The sequence below is a fragment of the Strix aluco genome, chromosome 2 (assembly GCF_031877795.1).
Source record: "Strix aluco isolate bStrAlu1 chromosome 2, bStrAlu1.hap1, whole genome shotgun sequence".
Classification (NCBI taxonomy): Eukaryota; Metazoa; Chordata; class Aves; order Strigiformes; family Strigidae; genus Strix; species Strix aluco.
The window spans coordinates 27155019-27174452 of NC_133932.1; the positions used below are offsets into that span (position 1 = coordinate 27155019).

The following is a 19434-nucleotide window of genomic DNA, read 5'->3' on the forward strand; positions in this document are numbered from 1 at the left end:
AGTAACTGAGTAAAATAGGCAGCATTTCCATAATTCAGGATATTCTGCTCATAGTTTTATAAGAGTTCGTAGCTTTGTGTTTGATTTTTTTTTTTTGCACTAACACGCTTTCTGTTTTCAGGGATGGAGAGAAACCAAAGAACCCAATGGTGGAGTTGTTTTATGGACGATTTCTAGCAGTAGGTGTGCTTGAAGGTATGCATCTGAATTTACTTTGACTTCTGTGCTCGTGTCTGTTCAGTGCTTGTGAATGATGAAGTTACAGCATTTTAACTACTTCTGCAGAAGTATACTTGGAGAATACGGGTTCAGTCTGTGACAGAAGGTTTGTCCTGAGAGTATGATACTGAAGGTAAATATAGAGAGCTGCAGTAGTCCAGAAAGACTCTTTTGATAACTTTCAAGAGCCAAGTGTATGTACTTAAGTGCACTAGAAATTAGGGTGAAATGCTGAGCAAAAATGCTTGCAGGAAGTTATTATCAGGGCACTTTTGCCGCTTACTAATGCTATACAGAAGGCAAGTTACTGTATTTCAGTGAGCTAGTCTCTCGCACTCTCTCTGCTTCATTTAATGCAATTTAGAATTTGAACTGTTGCATTTTCTTCTGCACAGTTTCTGGTATGGATAATTCAGCCTCTTAAAAGTACAGTTCATTGAAAGCAAGTTAGTGAAAACCTGCTCAAGGGTAGTGTCAGAGTGCTGAGGAAGAAGAGACTGTACAACAAGCTTCCCTTTAGCTTACCTGCATGTAATTAGTAGATCAGCAGAATTGTAGGGTTCTCTATTTCCAGGAGGTCATCAGTTGTGAAAGTATTTTTAATGTTGGTGATTCTGTCCACCGTCCCAAGAATGAATGTCTCCTGGGATGTGGCTGAATGAAGCATCTATAATCTTTAAAGTGGCTTCCAGTTTGTTCCTCGGCATGGAACAGTGTGTATAATGACTTGTCAAATTTCAAAACCATTCTGCAGATTTCTTGCTACTAGCTAGCATTCTTGCTCCTTTGCGTTTGGCTACTTTAATCCTTTACGTTCTCATCTTAACTGAGGAGATATGTAAAAACCAAATCAATGAAAAGAAACTGGTGGATGTAAGAAGACTTGTTATTGTCTTTAGGATGAAATATATTTAAATTGTAGATTGAAATCACTTGTCGCCCATGTTTCTCCTCATGTTTGAGCTTATATCTTTGTGCACTGTTAACCAAATTATGGTCTCGTTTTCACGACAGAAAACATGAATGTTCTCTTTTGTGGTGTAGTTTTGCAAAATGTATTTATACAAAGGGCTGTTTCATACCAGCAATTCCACTGACTTTGCTGATACAATGTAGAGTTGTATTACTAAGCTGCTATTTGCAGGAGGAGGACTTTGATTTATATGTGTAAAAATTCCCATACACGTGTGGTGCCAAGTAATTTTGAGTTTTGCTTATTACCAGTAGATGCAAAAACAATATAAAAAATGGGCTGGAGAGGAACATACAGTACTTCTCAATATTATGTTCACGAGACTTTTTTGAGTAAGTTGTTTTCATACATATAATTGAATTGTTCAATAAGAAAATGTAGGTATTGTTCAGTAGACTAGGTTAGGTGACCTAGGATTGTTAGGGGTTTTTAAAGGTAAACATTTGTTCCTAAAACCTTAATTCTTTAATTTCTTCTGTGAAGGTAAAAAATTTGAAAACACAGAAATGTTTGGCCAGTATCCACTCCAGGTTAATGGCTTTAAAGATCTGCATGAGTGCCTAGAAGCTGCAATGATTGAAGGGGAAATTGAATCTCTCCATTCAGAAAACTCTGCAAAGTCTGGTCAGGAGGTGAGTTAAGTACTCCTGTGGGCTTCTCTCAGGATGTTGTTGTAGTGCTCTTTATTTTTCATTGGAGTTCATGGTGGTTTTTTGTGACCTGCTTCTGTGCAGGTTCTGATGTCTGGCATAATTGGAATGTTAATTTGCAGGGTTCATATCTCTTCTGAAGTATCCAGAGTATCATCTTTTTGGATTTTTCATAAGATAGGAAGTTCATGCTTATTAAAAGCTGGCACAATTAAGCACGTACAGTGATTTGGCACAGGGTGGTTCCCACCTGTTGCTGATACTTGATCTCCAGAGAGGTCATGGATATAATGTCCTGTGGTAGCTGACCACTGCTCTGAGTTGCCCGCCCTGTGCTGTAAACAGCAACCATGAGCTGTGCGTTTGAGCATCACTTCAGAGCATTGTTATTCCTTTGTGCCTCTGTCTTGTAATTCCTCAGCACCCTAGCCTTCTTCTCCTCTCCCCTTTTTACTGACATTTCCCAGCATCCTCCTCTTTGCCCCCTACAGTGGGTAATTCTCCTCCTTTTTGCTTGTGGTGGTGGACAGACAATACTTGCTCTTTGGGCTGCTGTTCCTCTCAGGACAGCTCTTGCTAGAGCAGGAGCTGCCAAAAGTCAGAGCATGCTGGAAGCATGGGTGGAGGAATTCTGATGGAGCCCTGCTAAGAAGTGGGTTGTGCAGTGTATGGTGTTGGGATGAGGTTACAAATGAGATTACTTGTGCAGAAGTCACAGGTTAGGGAAAAGAGGTAGTTGGACTGATGGTGGTTATAGAAGCAAGAGGGTGTCCTCAGAAGTGTCCCCTCTTACTGCTGGCATGCATGTGTATGCCCAGCATTCTTCTCTGGCAGAGCTCTCCCTAATAATCTGTGGGTTATTGATGTGGAAATACAGGAATACCCATTGCCTGTAAAGGCTGAGCTACTTTCTCCTTACACAGTTGTTCATGTTTCATCAAAGTTATTTTAAAGATGTGAAATCTTAGGAGGCTGCTTCTACTTAAGTAAAATGTTCAGGTATAGTGTCTTCCTTGATGTCAGTCTTTTGCTGTAATGAAATTTTGCTTCCTTTAATCATATCAGCATATGCACAGAGTTTAATTACCAAGCCTAGTGATGAACACTGAAATCATCTTCCAGTCTGAAGTTCTGTTTCCAATATTGTGTTACCAACATAAGTTTTATATCATCCCTTTTGCAGTCCCTTTTTCTGGTCAGCTATTGTTGATCAAATATTGATCAAGCAAATCAGATACTATCAAGCATTTTCAAATGTATTTACACATCTTACTGGATGTGGTGTTCTTTCACAGGATGTTTCAATTGCTTTTATTCTAGCACTTGTAGAAATGTTGTCTTACAATGAGCATGTTTCCTAAAATACAACTGGGAGAATAAAAAAAAATCTTGTAAATATCTTGGTACAATCCAAAGTTCAGTTTGTTTATGCAAGGTGCAATCTTGGTGTACCTACCACAAGAGCACAATTGTTCACTTTATAGACTGAAGGTTGTCTTGCAGTTAAAACCTGTGTGCATTCATGTGTAAAATGTCAGTTCAGTTATAAATGCTTGAGTAGAAATGTCAGACTTGGGGTTTGGTTTTGTTTTGGTTTTGAAGTTTTTTTAACCTGCAATGTCAGGAAACTATGGGGAACAGAAGGATAGTCATGTGCAGGTCTGGAGTGTTAAGCTTTGAATTCTGTGAAACTGTCAGGGTTTTAATCGGCTTGGCTTCTTAGCATGTGGAAATGGAAGTGAAATAGTCATATGACAGATTGACAACAGTGGCAAAACAAGAAAGGTAATGTGTTAAGTCCTAATTTAGAAAAATATTACTGCATTATTACCAGGGCCAAGTAAACTGGTTACATTTCCCTGAAGTAATTTATTTATAGTGATTGCTGCTGTTAGTAGTTATGTTTAAATGTAATGCCTCAAAGATGTTACAGTGCATTGGAAGGTTTGGAAATACTGAAGGAAGTTGAATTTCTTGTAGTTTTAATGAGTCTGTCTCCAGTGAAGAAAGACTTCAAGTAACATTCATCTGAGCTGGTAGATATCAAAGCTTAAAGAGAGTAATATTAATGTGGTAGTCGCATGTGTTGAAAGACCCTGAAAGTAACATTCTTTTTTTTTTCCTTGTTCCCACCATTGGCTCTAATGAGGTATTTAGCTTGTTGTTCATTATTATAATCATTCTTATTATTATCACGATGCCTAAAAACCTCTGTCCTGGAGTAGGGTGTAAGCAAGCTAATGTACAAACAGAAAAAAAGATACTCCCTTTCCCAAGGAACTCAAATCCAAATTCGAAAGAAGGTGGAGGTCAATGCACATACTTGAAGTTAAGAGTGTGGGGTAAATGAGATAATGTTTGTCAGCATCATGGTGGTTGAACTTCAGCACATCAGCATCTTAGTCATTGTTAAGTGGTTTGGGGGTCTTGCAATAAAACGGGTTTAGGGGGAAGGGTTGTGGTTGTAGCTTTGACTTTAACATTGAGGTCTACTGCTGTGTGAAGTTGTTGCAAGAGAGAGTCATGATTGTCTTCTTTAAAACTGAAAAGGTGGTTACTGGAAGCTGATATAGGCAAGAAATGGGAAGGCAGCTCACTTTGCATGTAAACTGATGAGAGGAGTGGTGCTGAAGGCAATGAACTGGGAAAATTCAGCAACATCCTGGAAGTCTGTTAGTGTGACAAGGCTACGGGCGCTAACGCCAGGCAAGAGAAGAGAGGAAACCCTGCACTGAGGTGTGGAGTGATGAGAACCTGGACCCAAATTTTAGCTATGAGCACAGGAAGAAAAGCCTGTCTTGGAGGTATTGTGTGAAAAGGCTATTCAAGATATTTGGCTGGATATGAGCTTGAAGTGAGCCCCAAGTCAAATGCCACATCTGGGCTATGATCACTGATGTCAGAAATACGTGGCAATGGTGTCTGCTGCAATTGGCAAAGCTTGAGTTGATGGTTAGGCATCCAAAATACATTAAATGCACAGACTGTGGGTTTTATGTTGTAGAATTGGGAGAGAAAAAAGGAACTCTAATGCTGGAATTGGAGCTGAATTTGTCTTGTTGTTGAGAAACAAATTACATAACTAAAGAAATGAGGACTAAGGATAGACCTCTACTGAATACTCAAAGAAAACCAGGATAAGGTGATGATAACAGGGGTTGGCCCATGGATGGTTAGCAGTGATTAGAGACATGAGCAGAAACTTCAGAAGAAATTGTTAGTATGGAGGAGATTTCAAGAAAAAGTATTGATTTTACAGTGCTGAGGGAGCTTGTCTGACCCAGCCCAGATGAGGGTGGTCCTGCTTCAGATGAGGTCATTAGAAACTTTGAGTGATGTCAGGTGAATGAAAGGGTCAGAAAGTTGAGTCTGAGGGGACTAGTGGGAAGAGCACTTGATAAAGTGTAAACAACCCTTTCAGTGGCATTGGAGAGTTAAAAGAGAACAGGACAGCTGGCAAGGCAGAGGTAGGTTCAAGCATAGGCTGCTTTTAGGACAAGCGAGACAAATGTGAAAGGAAGAAGCCTTCCTGTCTACTCTGCTTTAATGCAAATAGTGATAGATGAGTTGAAAAGCTCTGATGCATCATGGGTGACAAATGGTCTCTGTTTACAGTGAAGGGGAAAGATGGGAACTTCGGAAAGCTTATGCTGATCCACCCTCTAAACCCAATTTCTCCCATAGCTATGTCAGTCTCCAGGTATTGTACCAATATTACTAAAGTTCTGCTATTGGAAGGCATTCATTATGGGGTTTTCTGTTTTTCTTTTGTTCAGCACTGGTTCACTGAGCTTCCTCCTGTCTTAACTTTTGAGCTATCAAGATTTGAGTTTAATCAGGCTTTGGGGAGACCAGAGAAGATACACAACAAATTAGAGTTTCCTCCAATTTTGTATCTGGACAGGTACAGTATAATATTATCAACAAAGTCCTAGTATGAATATAAATTAAATCTCATGAGTTTGGTAAAGTTGCTGGTGCATCTTATACTTGCTTAAATCACAGTAAATTTATGTTCTAGCTAGACAGGTTAAAATTTTCATGGGTTTTATGTGTTTCAGAAAATACACATAAATGACAATTTAAGACACACTGCTGCTTTGTGCCAAAACCTGCTTGCACTTCACTCTTTGATTGCTAGGTAGTTGTGTACACGGGCTAAATACTGTGAAAAAACACACTGTTTATGGATCCATCTGGGAAAGAGGGTGAGAAGTCAGATATTTCATGGTGTTCCAGACAGACTGTGTGGTTTGAAGAGGATTCTAGGCATCAGTGCATGCAGTTTATGTGGAGAGGTAAAATACCATGATGGCTTTCAGTTAGATACTGAATGTTATTTGTGAGCCTAAATAATGAAATAGGAGTATTACTGTGTGGCTGCTACTTAAACCACTTAATTTAGAAGCTTTCTAATACATGTTTGTCATCCATGGTATGAACAGAGCTTTTGACACTGTGAAGAAGCATCTTCTGGCTTAATGGGTTTACCATTTTTTTTCTCAGTTCTGTTCTACTGCTTAATATGTTGCTGGTTCTAGAGAGCATGAGCTTTTGTTAGCATTAAGCAGTATGGCTGATGGGTACAGACCTCTGTTTCAGTGTTGGGATACTATAGGTTGACACCTCTTTCTGAATTTCATGTTTTACAGGTATATGCACAAAAACAGAGAAATAACAAGAATTAAACGGGATGAAATCAAGAGACTCAAAGAGTACCTCACAGTTTTACAACAGAGATTAGAACGGTACTATAGATTACTGTGTAAATGCATATATTATTATGGGCTACATAGAATAACTCCTTTCAACTGTACACTTTGTGTGTAGCTATTTGCTCTAGATTTCCCTTCTGTATTTCTCTTGTTTTACTGTTTTCTTTGGAAACTGTGTATAAGCACAGTGATTCTAATGCATGAAGCATGCTAGGAAAGGCTTGTTTTATTTAATTGCAGTCAACCAGAAATTTTTTTTTTTTTGGTATCTGTGAGTCATGGCATTAATACATTTTATGGTTAACAGATATTTAAGCTATGGTTCTGGTCCTAAACGATTCCCCTTGGTAGATGTCCTGCAGTATGCCTTGGAGTTTGCCTCCAGTAAGCCGGTGTGCACGTCTCCTGTTGATGACCTGGGTGCTAGTGCCCCTGCCAGCGGCACGTTGCCGGCCCAGACCTCGCCCAGGTAAGGGCTGCCTCCCGCTCTCCCAAGGTGGGGCCAGTCATTCCCTTGGTGCAAACCCAGCTGCTGAGAGAGGGCAGGAAGTTTAACTGTTTTGTTCACAAGATAACTAGGCATCTCCTAAGGGGCATAGCGCAAGTTTCTGCTCTTTCAAGAAGTATTTTTAAGCATGACAAACTTGAATAAACAAACTGAAATGTTAATAAACTGGGTTTGTCTCCTGTACATATAAAAATGTCTTTAGGTGGAAAATTACTATTTTCAAACAAAGCACAATTCTGCTTACAATTCCGAATAGACACAGTATCTGGTGAGGTCACTGCATCCCAAATGTATTGTTTAAGAATTTGAATTTGGGCAGCATGGATGTCCCACAGAGCTTCAGGGTTTCTGATGTACAATTTATCTATTAATTTTTGCCTGGGAATTAAGTTCCTTTTCTGCGTTGCAGCTTACCCTTCTCACCAAACTTGTCAGGAACATAACAGTCTGAATTTTTAAATACAGAGTAGCCAAAATATCAGGGAGATACAAAGGTCCAATAATGTCATTTTTCTCATTATTAAAGCTAGTAACTATTAGTAATAGTTAATAGAGTTTAACTTAGAATAGGACTTGACTAGGTGGTCACTAACGGTTTACAACAGAGCTTTTTATATGGCATTTGGAAAGTAGGGTTCTAGGTTCTCGTCCAGTCAAGATGGTTAACTCTGTAGTTTAGAACAATGAAGTAAATGAATCTACAAAGCCTTAAAAAGATTTCCGATGTCTTACTGATATAATGCCAGTAGAAATCGTGATGATTGATAAGAGAAGGCAGACTTTAAAAGCTACCATTGCTTGCATGAGATACAATATCAAAAGTAATATACTTTGTTCAAACTTCTATATAGGAAGTTTGTTCTGTAAAAATGTAAGACTTTTTTGTCAATCTGTAGAAACACAACAGCATGTTATGTGCTGTCACATTGTTAGTTCTTGATGTTCTCAGAACTTTCTAAACTACTGAAGAATTCAGGTTCCTCAGTCTATATCATGATGCTGTACACAAAGTAAAGAGTCAGTGGCTTGCTAGAAAGATCTTCAGATTCCTGTTATTTATATGATTACATGTAGGTGGGAAATCTGTAACACCGTTTCATTTTTAATATTCTGCTGCTCTTGTAGAAGTCTCATAAGCTTGGCTGCTTTGCTGTTTAAGTGAGAAGACTTGTTTTGAACAAGTTTAGATGGTTTGGTGCTAAATTTCCAGTGTGCTATAAATATCAGAGGTCCCTTCATTGTTGCTATTCAGTTAGCTTAATTTGTACGTAGGCTATTGGAAAAAGAAAGTTTGCTAGGCATAAGACACATGAAGAACTTACTAAACGGAGAACTTGTGTTTATTGAATTTTATGGTCAATGGGCCATAAGACGAGCTGCTGTGATGTTTCTCTCTGCAGTTTGGCACTAAATGTTTCAGACCACAGTGATTACTTGTATGATATTATTTGACAGTGGTGAATAGCATTTCAAGTAAAGCAAACTGTGGCTTGACTGATCCAATTCAGATTCCTTTATCTTTGGTAATGGCATCCAGAGTTGTTATTGTGCTAACGTAGTACACCACAAAGTTTTCAGAATTTACATGCTAATTCCACATTGATATTGTAGGTACCTTTCCTGGATTGCACTGTAGGAAATGATTACCTTTAAAATTTTTGTTTTCAGATGAAAAGCTTATTTTTATGGTGTAGCTATTAGTTTGTGTACATAATGATTCAATTTTTGTATTTCATGTTTTGAATGAATGTAGCACAGTAGAGCAGCAGGGACCTTCATCTTCAGATGTTCCAAGCACATCTCCTGTACAAAGATCAGTAATACATAAACCATTCACACAATCGCGAATTCCTCCTGATCTGCCAATGCATCCGGCACCAAGGCACATCACTGAGGAAGAGCTGTCTGTCCTAGAAGGCTGTTTACATCGCTGGAGGACTGAAGTAGAGAATGACACTAGAGGTAATGTCACAAGCTTGGGAATGCGTTTGCTGTTGGAAAGGATTTGTGGAAGAGAGGGAAACTGCCTTAATGTCCATGTGTGCTGCTTGCTTCGTACTTCTAAACTTGTCCCTAGCTCATAGGAAGGGAAGTCTGTTAGAGATTGTGGTAGACTGGAGGCATATAAACTGAAGATGCAAACTGGGTGGGCATTGAGCAAAGTGTACGCAGGTGTTTCAGTGCAGGTTTCTGGGTGCATGGTGTTGGGGGGAGTAGAGTGAAACAACAGTGGGATCCACGCCAAAGAACGTCTCTGCAGATGTGTCTGAGCTGTCAGTGTGATAGCGGCTGGGCCCATGCTGTGACGGTGCTCTGCAGGCGTGTTTAGGGTAGAGCGACCCCTTTCATAAGGGAAAATTCAGCAAGTTTCTGAGTGAAGGCTTTTTGAGGTGGGTAGAGCTTATGGTCTGTTCTTTTGCTCTGAGGGGAAACAAGGGAAGTAGCTGCTCCAGAAGGGGTGGGCTTGGTTGAGCTCTAGGAAACAAGCAGCAGCATATCACGAATCACACTCTCTGCTTTATCATCCGAGAAAGTTTAGTGTTTGGCACGTAGGTAGATAAACAGATGCACCAAACATGAAATGTACCCTTGTTTGGCTTTTAATGAGATAAGATAAAGATGTAGCCATGTGCAATTATGCAGCCTCATGGAAGAGAGCTTCTTTTTTTATTTTTCTTTTAGATTTACAAGAAAGTATATCTAGAATACATCGGACAATTGAATTGATGTACTCTGACAAAACAATGGTCCAAGTAAGTACAATTTCTGCATGAGAATTCAAAATAATCCTTTTTGTCACTTGAATAAAAGTTCTTAGATACTTGAAAATAGAGCAAGTATACAAGAACTATATGTAGTGGTCTGAGAAATTTCATTGGAAAGTCAAAGGGTTTTGCAAACCTTTTAATTATGCAGTCAGATGAAAGACAGCGTTACAATATTTTACAGGTGACATACTTAAGTTTAAGCAACTTTGTAATGAAAAACCCAAATATGTTCTGCCTCTGATCCATTTTTTTGACTTGAATGCAGAACTTCAGTTTTTGTATAACGCAATAAAATTTTCTCACCCTGATTTGACCATATTGCTAGGTAATCTTATGGCTTTAAGGTGCCAAAGCATTAGTCACAAGAAACTATTTTTATACTTCGATGCTTATTGCGACTGTGTATTGCAACTTCTCTACTAATACTTGGGAATTCAAGGCTCCTGATTTTAATTTGTAGTTAATAATGCCAGCGGGATTTTTTTGTTGTTGTTTTGTTTTTGTTTTGTTTTTGTTGGGTTTTTTTAAACTCTGTCTAGTCTTAGTATCAGTCACAACCTTGACTGTTAGTCTGAGCTGCCTTTTAAAGAGATTCTCATGCTGTGCAATCTGAACAGCATTTTCAGAATGCTTTACTATGGAGTCATGGCTCCTCTGGTGTTTCTTATGTTCACATACTTATGTTCTCTCCCTTTGACAGACTTTAAGGATTACTTTCTCTGTTACTTAATGTTAGTAGAGAGAACTATTTTCCTTCCAAGTCAGATCTGTTCAGCTTACAGTTTTCCTTGAGGTACATTTTCATTTTGTACATCGCTTGTAATAGTTCCTGGCAGCTGAACTCTGATGTGAAGGATTTCAGGCAGACTTCCCTAGATGCCTTTCTTTAGGCTTGCAACCGGCAGGCATTTTTTTTCCTTAATACTTACGTTGGAACAGGAAGGCTACAGGCTGCATGTCATCTAGCAGTAAAATTAAGTAATTTTGTGATCTCACATCCAAATAGTCTACCTGTGTTGGCTTAGGTGTTGTAGGAGGAAGTACCTCTGGATGGCAAAGATATTAGTCAGCAATCATTACAATGGAAAAAGGAGATTTATTAAAACACTTTGTCCTAGTACAGATTTGTATAATGTAGACTAGATTTTTTAATTTGATTTTGTTTTGAAACAGAATTCCAGAAATGGAGGAGGATGAAGATGGTATATAGACTTGTAGAGGAGGTTCCTGTGCTATGCTTGAAAGTGGTGGTGTGTGTTAAATGGTTGTTAGGGAACAAGTAGGTGCTGAACCCATTTGAAATCACAGGCTGGAAGTGAAGGCTGCCCTTCTGCAGCTCAGATGGTTTTGTCCCGGTGGGTGTTTTGGCACAGTAGGAAGGAGGCAGGTGCATATAGCTGTCTACTTTCCCCTGTCTACCTCTGCATCTGCGTGACTGGATAGCTTAGTGTTGCCCCATTTTCTGGGAGCAGTTTCACAGTACTGATGTTTTCCTCTGAATGATACAATTGCAGGACTGAAAGCTTTCCTTTTGTGAATCGATAAGGCCTGGGCACATAAAACTAGGGTTTGTTTTTGTTTTGTTTTTTTTTTTTAAGGAAAGCTTTTTTTTGCAGGGTACTTCTTAGTGTTTGTATGAACTGTTTAAGGAGTCTTCATCTCTTGTATCCCCTTTGATTCAAAGGAAACTATCGTTGTCCATAAAAACTTCATCAAATTGTTATATGAAATATATTCCCAAAATTCTTATTTTGTCATGTTCTCCTGAGGGAATAGGTTTTATCAGCTGCTTATTTGATTATTTCCCCCTTCAGTGAACTTGCTGTAGGGAAATGAGACCCACCTGGTCTTCCTGTGGGAAATCATTTTTGATATATCAAGTCTGATATAAGCTGCTCTGTAGCTACATGTGACAATGTTGGTGAAGTTCCATTTCTGTTTCATGAGTAGTAAGTGTAAGCTAAGAAGTTTAATGCCAACTATTTATTTGTTGTATTGCCCTATACTGTTAATTACTGTTGATGTAATGGCTTATCACAAGAGACACCTGTCAGCACTGAACTTGCCTGCCCCCCAGTCACAGACCTCTGTGGGGAACCTTCATGGAAGCTTAGCATGGATGACTGACAGCTGGTTCTCCAGAGCTTGAGGAAGGGGTAGAGGCCCTCAAGCTGACCCAGTTAGCGTGGTTTTAAGTAAAATGATTTAAATTCAACTGGGATTTTAATGCCCTTTTTTAGGGTGAGGAAATTTTATTGTTGGAGTGTAAAGAGACTTCACTCCTTTTTTTAAAAATCAGGATCCACATATATTTATGTGCATACTCATGGGCTTGTTTTAAGGCTTTCACACTGGTTTGATAACAGATGTTAAAAACCCCAGAGCATCCAGATTTAAGGACTGGCTAGGATTTCTTCTATGTATACTTCTTTTGTTTGGGAGGTCTACAGTGCGGTTTGGTTTCTGGGATGACAAACTTTGATTCCAGCTGCAGTGCAGTCAGCTTTACAGTTCAAGCAGGGTTTCAAAATCTCCAGTACTTCCATATAGCCTGGAAGAGGATGATCAGGTTAAATAACTTCAAGGAGTTTCTCAAGTCATGGTTATGTATGTATTTATGGTTACTGATTATTGTGGTGCTCAAATGGTATTTACAACAAATATTTAGTACACTGTGTAAGTAGGCTGTTTATCTACAGTCCAGACTGTGACACCTATAAAAGATGGTTTGGGTTTTTTCATACTAGCTGAGCTGTTGTCATTCAGGCATACTATGCATAGCAGGGAAGATCAGTTTTCCCTTTTATGTTGCATGTGCTGTTTCAGCAGGTTAAAATGAGCCAATCACTAAGATGCTTTTGAAAGACTTGTAAGGAAGCACTCATTCATTCTGCCTCCCTCCCTCTCTCCTTCAGATTTCCAACTAGTTACATAGAAACTAAGTTTCCCTTTTTTTTTTTTACTTGTCAGTGAACACATGAAACCATTGGGATACTTTTTACATTGATCCTAGAAACTAGTATCTTCCTTGTCTGTCTCAGGAGGAGTAGAGGACCTCTTCATGTGTTCCATGCTGCTCTTAATGATACATTTAAAATACTGGAAAGACAGTTGTATTCCTGTTCTACTGTAAGAATTTTACCTTTGGGTAATGGAAGTATTCAGCTCCCAGATATTCCTTTAAATAAACTCTTACCGGCATGTAGAAAGCCCAGAGTTTATTTCTTGCATTTACATATACCTTTCCAGACTTCAGGACAAATTTACCAGGTTAGAAGTGGAGCAAATCATAGACACTCAAGGCTGACATATTTGAGGGTTTTTTTGTAGGTACAAGGAAAGTAGGAATATTAAGGAATTAAGAAAAGGGGATGCCTGACAGTAAAGACAGTAGACATGTATGCTATAGGCTTACTAATGTTTCTAAGATCTCTTGTAACCAGTAGTGGTATGTAAAAAAGTTCAAAGTCATTTTGCTTAGTGGGTTGCTAGTTTTACCTTTTTGTTTGTCCTCTGTGTCATGTTTTGATCCTGTTTACCTTTATTTTTTGCTACTTTTCTTTAATGCAGCTAATACTTCTGGCAGGTAGTAGGAACTAAATGCTGGCAAGGAGAGTTTGACATTTTGGGGTTTTTTGTTCTGTTTTTTAAGGTTCCTTATAGGTTGCATGCTGTACTAGTTCATGAAGGTCAAGCTAATGCAGGACACTACTGGGCATATATTTATGACCACCACCAGAACAGATGGATGAAGTACAATGATATTTCTGTGACAAAATCAACTTGGGAAGAGTTGGAACGGGACTCTTTTGGTGGTTACAGGAATGCCAGTGCATATTGTTTAATGTATATCAATGACAAGGAACAATACTTGATACAAGGTAATATTATGGATAAGATTTTTGCATGATATAGAATAGCTGAATATATTAACAAAGCGAGCTTCTTTCAGATGGATTTCCAGTTTTTTGAAATGGTTTTAATAATTATTGAAAGCTCTAGTTATGCTCATAACTGTTAGATTGTTTTTGTGGGTGGAATGGTTGTTCAACTTTTAGGTTAGTAAAGATAATGTCAATGTTTCACCATTATTAAGAGAGCAAAATAAACTAAGTTTGCTAATTTGTAAATATTTTAGCCAGGTGATATGAGCCTCTTGACATTAATATCCTCGTGTAGCCTTTTTTTATAAGCTTGAGAACCCTGATGAACTTTACTGGAGTGTGGAAACTTGAAGCTTTATGTAATATATTGAAATGTGAATAGCTTAGCCCTACCAACCACAAGTGAAACCAAAGTGATACATGGATTGGGAATTTTTTTTTCAGGTCATGTAGTAGTATGTAACTATAAGGCTTGTATGGAAGTGTTTGGAGAGAGGGCAAAGATCCCTTAGCGTGAGTGTTGTGTGGCCTGATAATGGTGGCTAGGGAACTGACTGTGAAAACAGCCAGAGATTCAATTAGAGGTGGTGGAAAATTTTCATGTTCCTGTTATTTCATAGGGTAGAAAGCTAGAGTGAGCATTTTTTCAGTTTTTAAATGAGAACCAATATTAACTTGACATTTCTAGATTGCCAGATTAGTTGTGGACTTATAGCCATAGGATTTATGGGCCTGTAGGGTAGCTGTGCCACTCTAAATCTGAGGCCGGCTTGCTGGGGGACAATTATAGCTGATTGATCCCCTAAGATTTGGGATACTCTGCAGAGGCTGTTCTCAAAGCAAAAAGGAAGGTTACTCAATGTAGCTGGTGTTCTTATCAGTTCACTTCGCAAATCCCTGTAGGCCCACTCTCCTTTCTCTTTTCAGCTGGGAAGTTGAGTTGTGTACAGCTCCATGCAGCAGTAATGCAATCGAAGTGTGATGGTTTTTTTGTGAGTGTTCTTCCCTGAATCTTCACATTCATAGGGAGCTTATGGCCCAAAAGGCTCATCTTTCAAAAGGGCAGTGATCTGATGGTGCCCAAGAACGTATAATCCAAAGATCACAAGAGCAGTAACTGTATGTCTTGGTAGCAGAGGAGTGCCTGACAAAGAATAAAACCAGTTAAAAGTAATACAGTTTTGGGGTTTTGGTGCTGTACTGTATGTTTCCAGTAATTCACTGGAGGAAACTTCTTGAACATACTTTCTTTCCCCCTGTTCTTTCTTTCTCTGAAACTTGTATTTCATGGTACTGCAGAGGAATTTAACAAAGAAACAGGACAGATCCTTGTTGGAATGGACACGCTACCTTCTGATCTAAGAGATTACGTCAAGGAAGACAATAAACGTTTTGAAAAAGAACTTGAAGAATGGGATGTAGAACTTGCCCAGAAAGCACAGCAGGAGAAGTTGTTATCTCAGATACCCAGGGCACCAGCACCTTCACCTGCTCCAGGTTAGCTGCTTCTACCTGTTTATAATAAGAGTAGAACCAAAAATTACTGGGTTTTCTATATTTTGTTTTGCAGTTTAAGAAAGGAAGAAAAAGTTAATTTGTGTAATCTTGAATTATAACTATTTACTTGGCCAGGATAACTGTACTTGAAGTTTAGTCTGGGGTTTTTTGCATTTTTTTATTTAAAGAAAAAAATGATTTGTTGGTTCTTCTGCCTTTTCCCTACCAGTTGTGCTTAGCTTTTACTAAATTAATTTTCTTTTCCATAGGAACTTTGGCTTTTTAAGATAGGTAATGATTAACTGGTCTCACCTGTTTTGAGAATTTATGAGTCCATAAGTGATGTATATTCCTCTATTCAGAGTGATTGAGTAGAAGACCTACTAGAAGAGAAGAATAATTTATTTGGTGTGATGTATTGAATAGGTAGCAATAGTAGGGCCTACTTAAGAAATATTACGTAAAAACGAGGGTGTTAAAACTGTGGAAAAGGCTCCGAACAGCAACAGTGAGGCCAGTGCTGGTAGGAACCTAGCTAATAAGACCACTGGCAATCTGCCTATAAAACATATGCCTGCTTTGACACAGAAAAACCTGTCAGGTTTTAGGTTACATCCACCTTTTGCTCTATTGCAGAAGGCTGTATGTACATTACGTGAAAGATGACATGATGGATTTGTATAGTGAGACTGCTGTCCAGATGTTCTCTTTGTATTTGAGTCATTAAGACTGAGCATACATTTCTCATGACTATCTATGACTACAAACTGAATGTAAAAGGTGCAGTGATTTATTGACATTTCTCCTTTTGCAAACTCTGTGGAGAGTAACTTCATCTTCTATATGTTTTGACTTCACAAACACTTTGAGACTGGTTTTAGTTCTTTTGTAAGTAATGGAAAGTATTAAATGAATGTTTTATGTCTGCCAAAATTTGCTGTCATCATGTAAGGAATAGAAGACACTATTTATGCTAATCAATTTTATTGCCCTCAGTGGGGGAGACTTTGACATTTCCCTTAAGTCAGAAGAATATTGTGTGTTGATTATTTTGCAAAGTAAAAGTACATCTGGTACTCAAGTGGCTGTAGGTCATACCATGTATTTTGTCTGTATCCCACAGAAAGTCCAAGTAGAATCTCATTTTTGTTCTCAGTCATCCCCCATAGGAGAGGTGATCAACACCCCTCACTCAAGAGCTTTAATGGGTCTATAGACACGACAGATCTGTTGTTCCTAATATAAAATCATGGATCCATTTATATGAAAGTATTCAAAATGACCTGAGACACAGACTGGTCTGAAGTTGTATTTGTGAGTGGTGTGACCTACCCTGCATTTTCTGTGTGGGTTACTTTATCTGAGACAGTGATCCAAATAAATCAATTCAAAATTCACGCTCATGTTAACACAAAAAATTGTTATCTTATTTCTGTCACTAAGTTCAAGCAGGAGAACCCGAATATTTAGAGCAGCCATCAAGAACTGATATTTCAAAGCACTTAAAAGAAGATTCTGTACAAGCAATCAATAAAGCTTTAGCTGAACAAGAAGATAGAGGTCCAGAAGCTATAATGGATACGGTGAGGATATTTTGAAGCTTGAAATACTTCTTTTGCTTTTATTTTTCAAGTGGAAATGATATATTAGGTGATAAAAAGGGGGTGTGTGTAGAAACTTTGAACTGAAAATTGTTGCTTCTTCAGAGACTGTCCAATGCTGAAGTCCATCCAAGAAAGCGTGTACTATAGTAATGGGTGTAGTAGAAGAAAAATACTAAGATAGATGTCCTCTATGTGATTAAAGTACTTGTCAAGAGTACAGCATATTGTTCAAATGACAATCGTTTTTGTGCCCACCATCTTTTCAAAATGTTAGATGGTTCCATTTATTTTTGAGGGGTAAACATTGACGTTCTATGTAAAAGACTTGAAAAATACTGCTTTAAACATTCATGTTTTTATCTGAGAAATAGAAGAATTATAATTGAGTTCCCTTGAAAGACCTATGGAAGTCAAAGTAGCTTTCAAAAAATAAGGGTTTTTTCAACAATATTCTGTAGTTTTAATGCAAATTCACAACTTGATGAAAATTATTTTTTGTGATTCATCAGATGCATATATTAACTTAAAAGGCTTCTAAGAATTAGTGTTGGGTTATGGTGTTTTCACTTCATGCAACAAATACTGACAGGAATTGGAAATTAACACCTTAATGAGTTAATAATGAAACCAATATTTAACAGTTTTTTTCTTTCAGCATTTTTTTTTTCTTCCCTAGAAGTATAGAAATAAATGACCAATATATTTGCCACAAAAGCAAGTGCCATTGAAGCAATACGTGCTTCTGTCTTGGAACTGTATCTGTAAGGATAAAATACTCAAAATATACAGTGTAGCTTAGGCACCCCTAGTAACCAGTAGAGATATGAACAATTTAGATCTGTGCAAAATTTGAAGCATGCTTCCAAAGTTCAGGTATGAATCCTCATCAAACGAAAGCAGTCTAGCCACAGATACGTTTGGGGCCAACAGGAAAGTCCTCTTAAAGACTTTGAAAATGATGTGACAACTTATTGACTCATAGACCTGACATGTTTTCCATCCCCCTCTCCTGTGGTGTCAGGAGAGCAGAGAAGCATGCTTTCTCTGCTAAACTGAAATCAAAGCCAACAAGGAAACTAATCTAGCCCTGGATGAAAAGATGCTCTACCACTAATACTTCAGGCTACTGCATATCTGACTTTTTTGAGTTTTCAGAATATAGAACAACTTAGTGGGAGTGTGTTTAATATGAGTTACCTCCAGCTGAAGGGGTAGCTATGAAGATACCAAACCCATGATAAAATGTCTTGCATGATGCTGTCTTCTTTCTAGGGTTCGTGGGCATCTGTCCCAGTGGGATGTGGAAGAATCTTGCAGACTTGATTCTGTGGATCCCGTGTTTTAGTTTAGGCTAATGTCACACTGCACGGTGATAGGCCTTAGGACTTTACAAGAGCAACCACGCGGGGAACATCATGATAAGCTTAGTGAGGCAGATGCGGGTTGTCTCATTCTAATATTTTCACTGCAGTGTTCTGCAATGAGGTGGATGGCTCTTTAAAAATAAAACCAAAAAAACCCAAACACTACAAACTCTTTTATTTAGAAACAAATGTATTTCAGCTGCTAGAATCTAAAGCCAGTTTCTAGCTGATCTGAAAGTACTCTGTTAATGTTTAAAAGCTGCTCTCTGCATACCCAAATTTAACTTAGGCAGAATTGTGCTTCCTTTGTATCAGCATGCTTTTTAATTATTCTACTTCCATATGCATTCTGACATGCAGGCATATTTCTTTCCTTCACTTTTTGTCCATTTTAAGAGAAGGAAAGCCGTGTAACAGGGTTGTATGTTAGTCACCACATGATCACTTATGTCCAGTTTCTGCCCTTTTGTCCTTTTTTCTGCCTCTGATTGCACAGTCTTCCTTTGTATTTGTACAGTGCTGGGTGTAAATAGATGCTATGTGTTTCTGGAATCTTTGTTAAAAAATGAGACTATTGTAATAGTTGCAGAACAAGTAGCAGGGCACTCTGCTTTGATTAGAGTCAAAGTTTAAGTTCTGTAAATGTTGTAAACTGTCTGTTATACAGTGATAGAGGACAGGAGCTGAGATTTGCCTCCGTTGTTGTTTAAAATTAGCATAGCAAGAATTTCAGTGACTAGCATAATCTTCCCCTGATTTTCTGTCTAATTACTCTTCTAAAAAAATAAACCTGTTGAATGTAATGCACCTTTAAATATTCAAATATTTTGATTGCTGGAGGCTTTTTGTATTTTTTTCCCCAGAGCATCAGGAAATGTTAGCCTTCGGCTTGTTGCCATCCCTTGTTATGAATTTATCAGATACTTCAAATATATTTAGTAATTTTTTTGTGAAATGTATGGAAAGACATGGTGGTTCACAGACTCATCCTTTAACAGCTGCCTTAAATGTGTAATGGATGTTAGAGTTGCAGTACTGGCATACTAACCTGTAGAGATGTAATTAGTGAATAAAGAACAAATGAAATCTTTTAAATAATTATGGCTTAATTTTAAAATGTGCTGCTTTAAGTGTTACGAAATTGTAATCAATTAGAGCATATAAGTGATATTTATAACTTTTTTCAGAACTTCAGCAATGCACATCATTTTAACTTGATCAGCCTATCAGTTTGCATCTCTCCATAATTATC

The 19434-nt window shown here is 38.1% G+C and overlaps 1 protein-coding gene across 4 annotated transcripts in view; it reads left to right on the forward strand.

Moving 5' to 3' along the window:
• Positions 1-19434, forward strand: part of USP25 (ubiquitin specific peptidase 25) — a 96141-nt gene that overhangs the window by 61888 nt on the left and 14819 nt on the right. For all 4 annotated transcript variants that reach the window (XM_074813680.1, XM_074813688.1, XM_074813695.1 and 1 more), the window contains 10 exons: positions 122-195; positions 1676-1824; positions 5619-5746; positions 6495-6590; positions 6865-7026; positions 8819-9027; positions 9748-9818; positions 13486-13714; positions 15017-15214; positions 16658-16797. In XM_074813680.1, the coding sequence (XP_074669781.1) occupies positions 122-195; positions 1676-1824; positions 5619-5746; positions 6495-6590; positions 6865-7026; positions 8819-9027; positions 9748-9818; positions 13486-13714; positions 15017-15214; positions 16658-16797 (1456 nt within the window). The remainder of the gene's footprint in view (positions 1-121; positions 196-1675; positions 1825-5618; positions 5747-6494; positions 6591-6864; positions 7027-8818; positions 9028-9747; positions 9819-13485; positions 13715-15016; positions 15215-16657; positions 16798-19434) is intronic.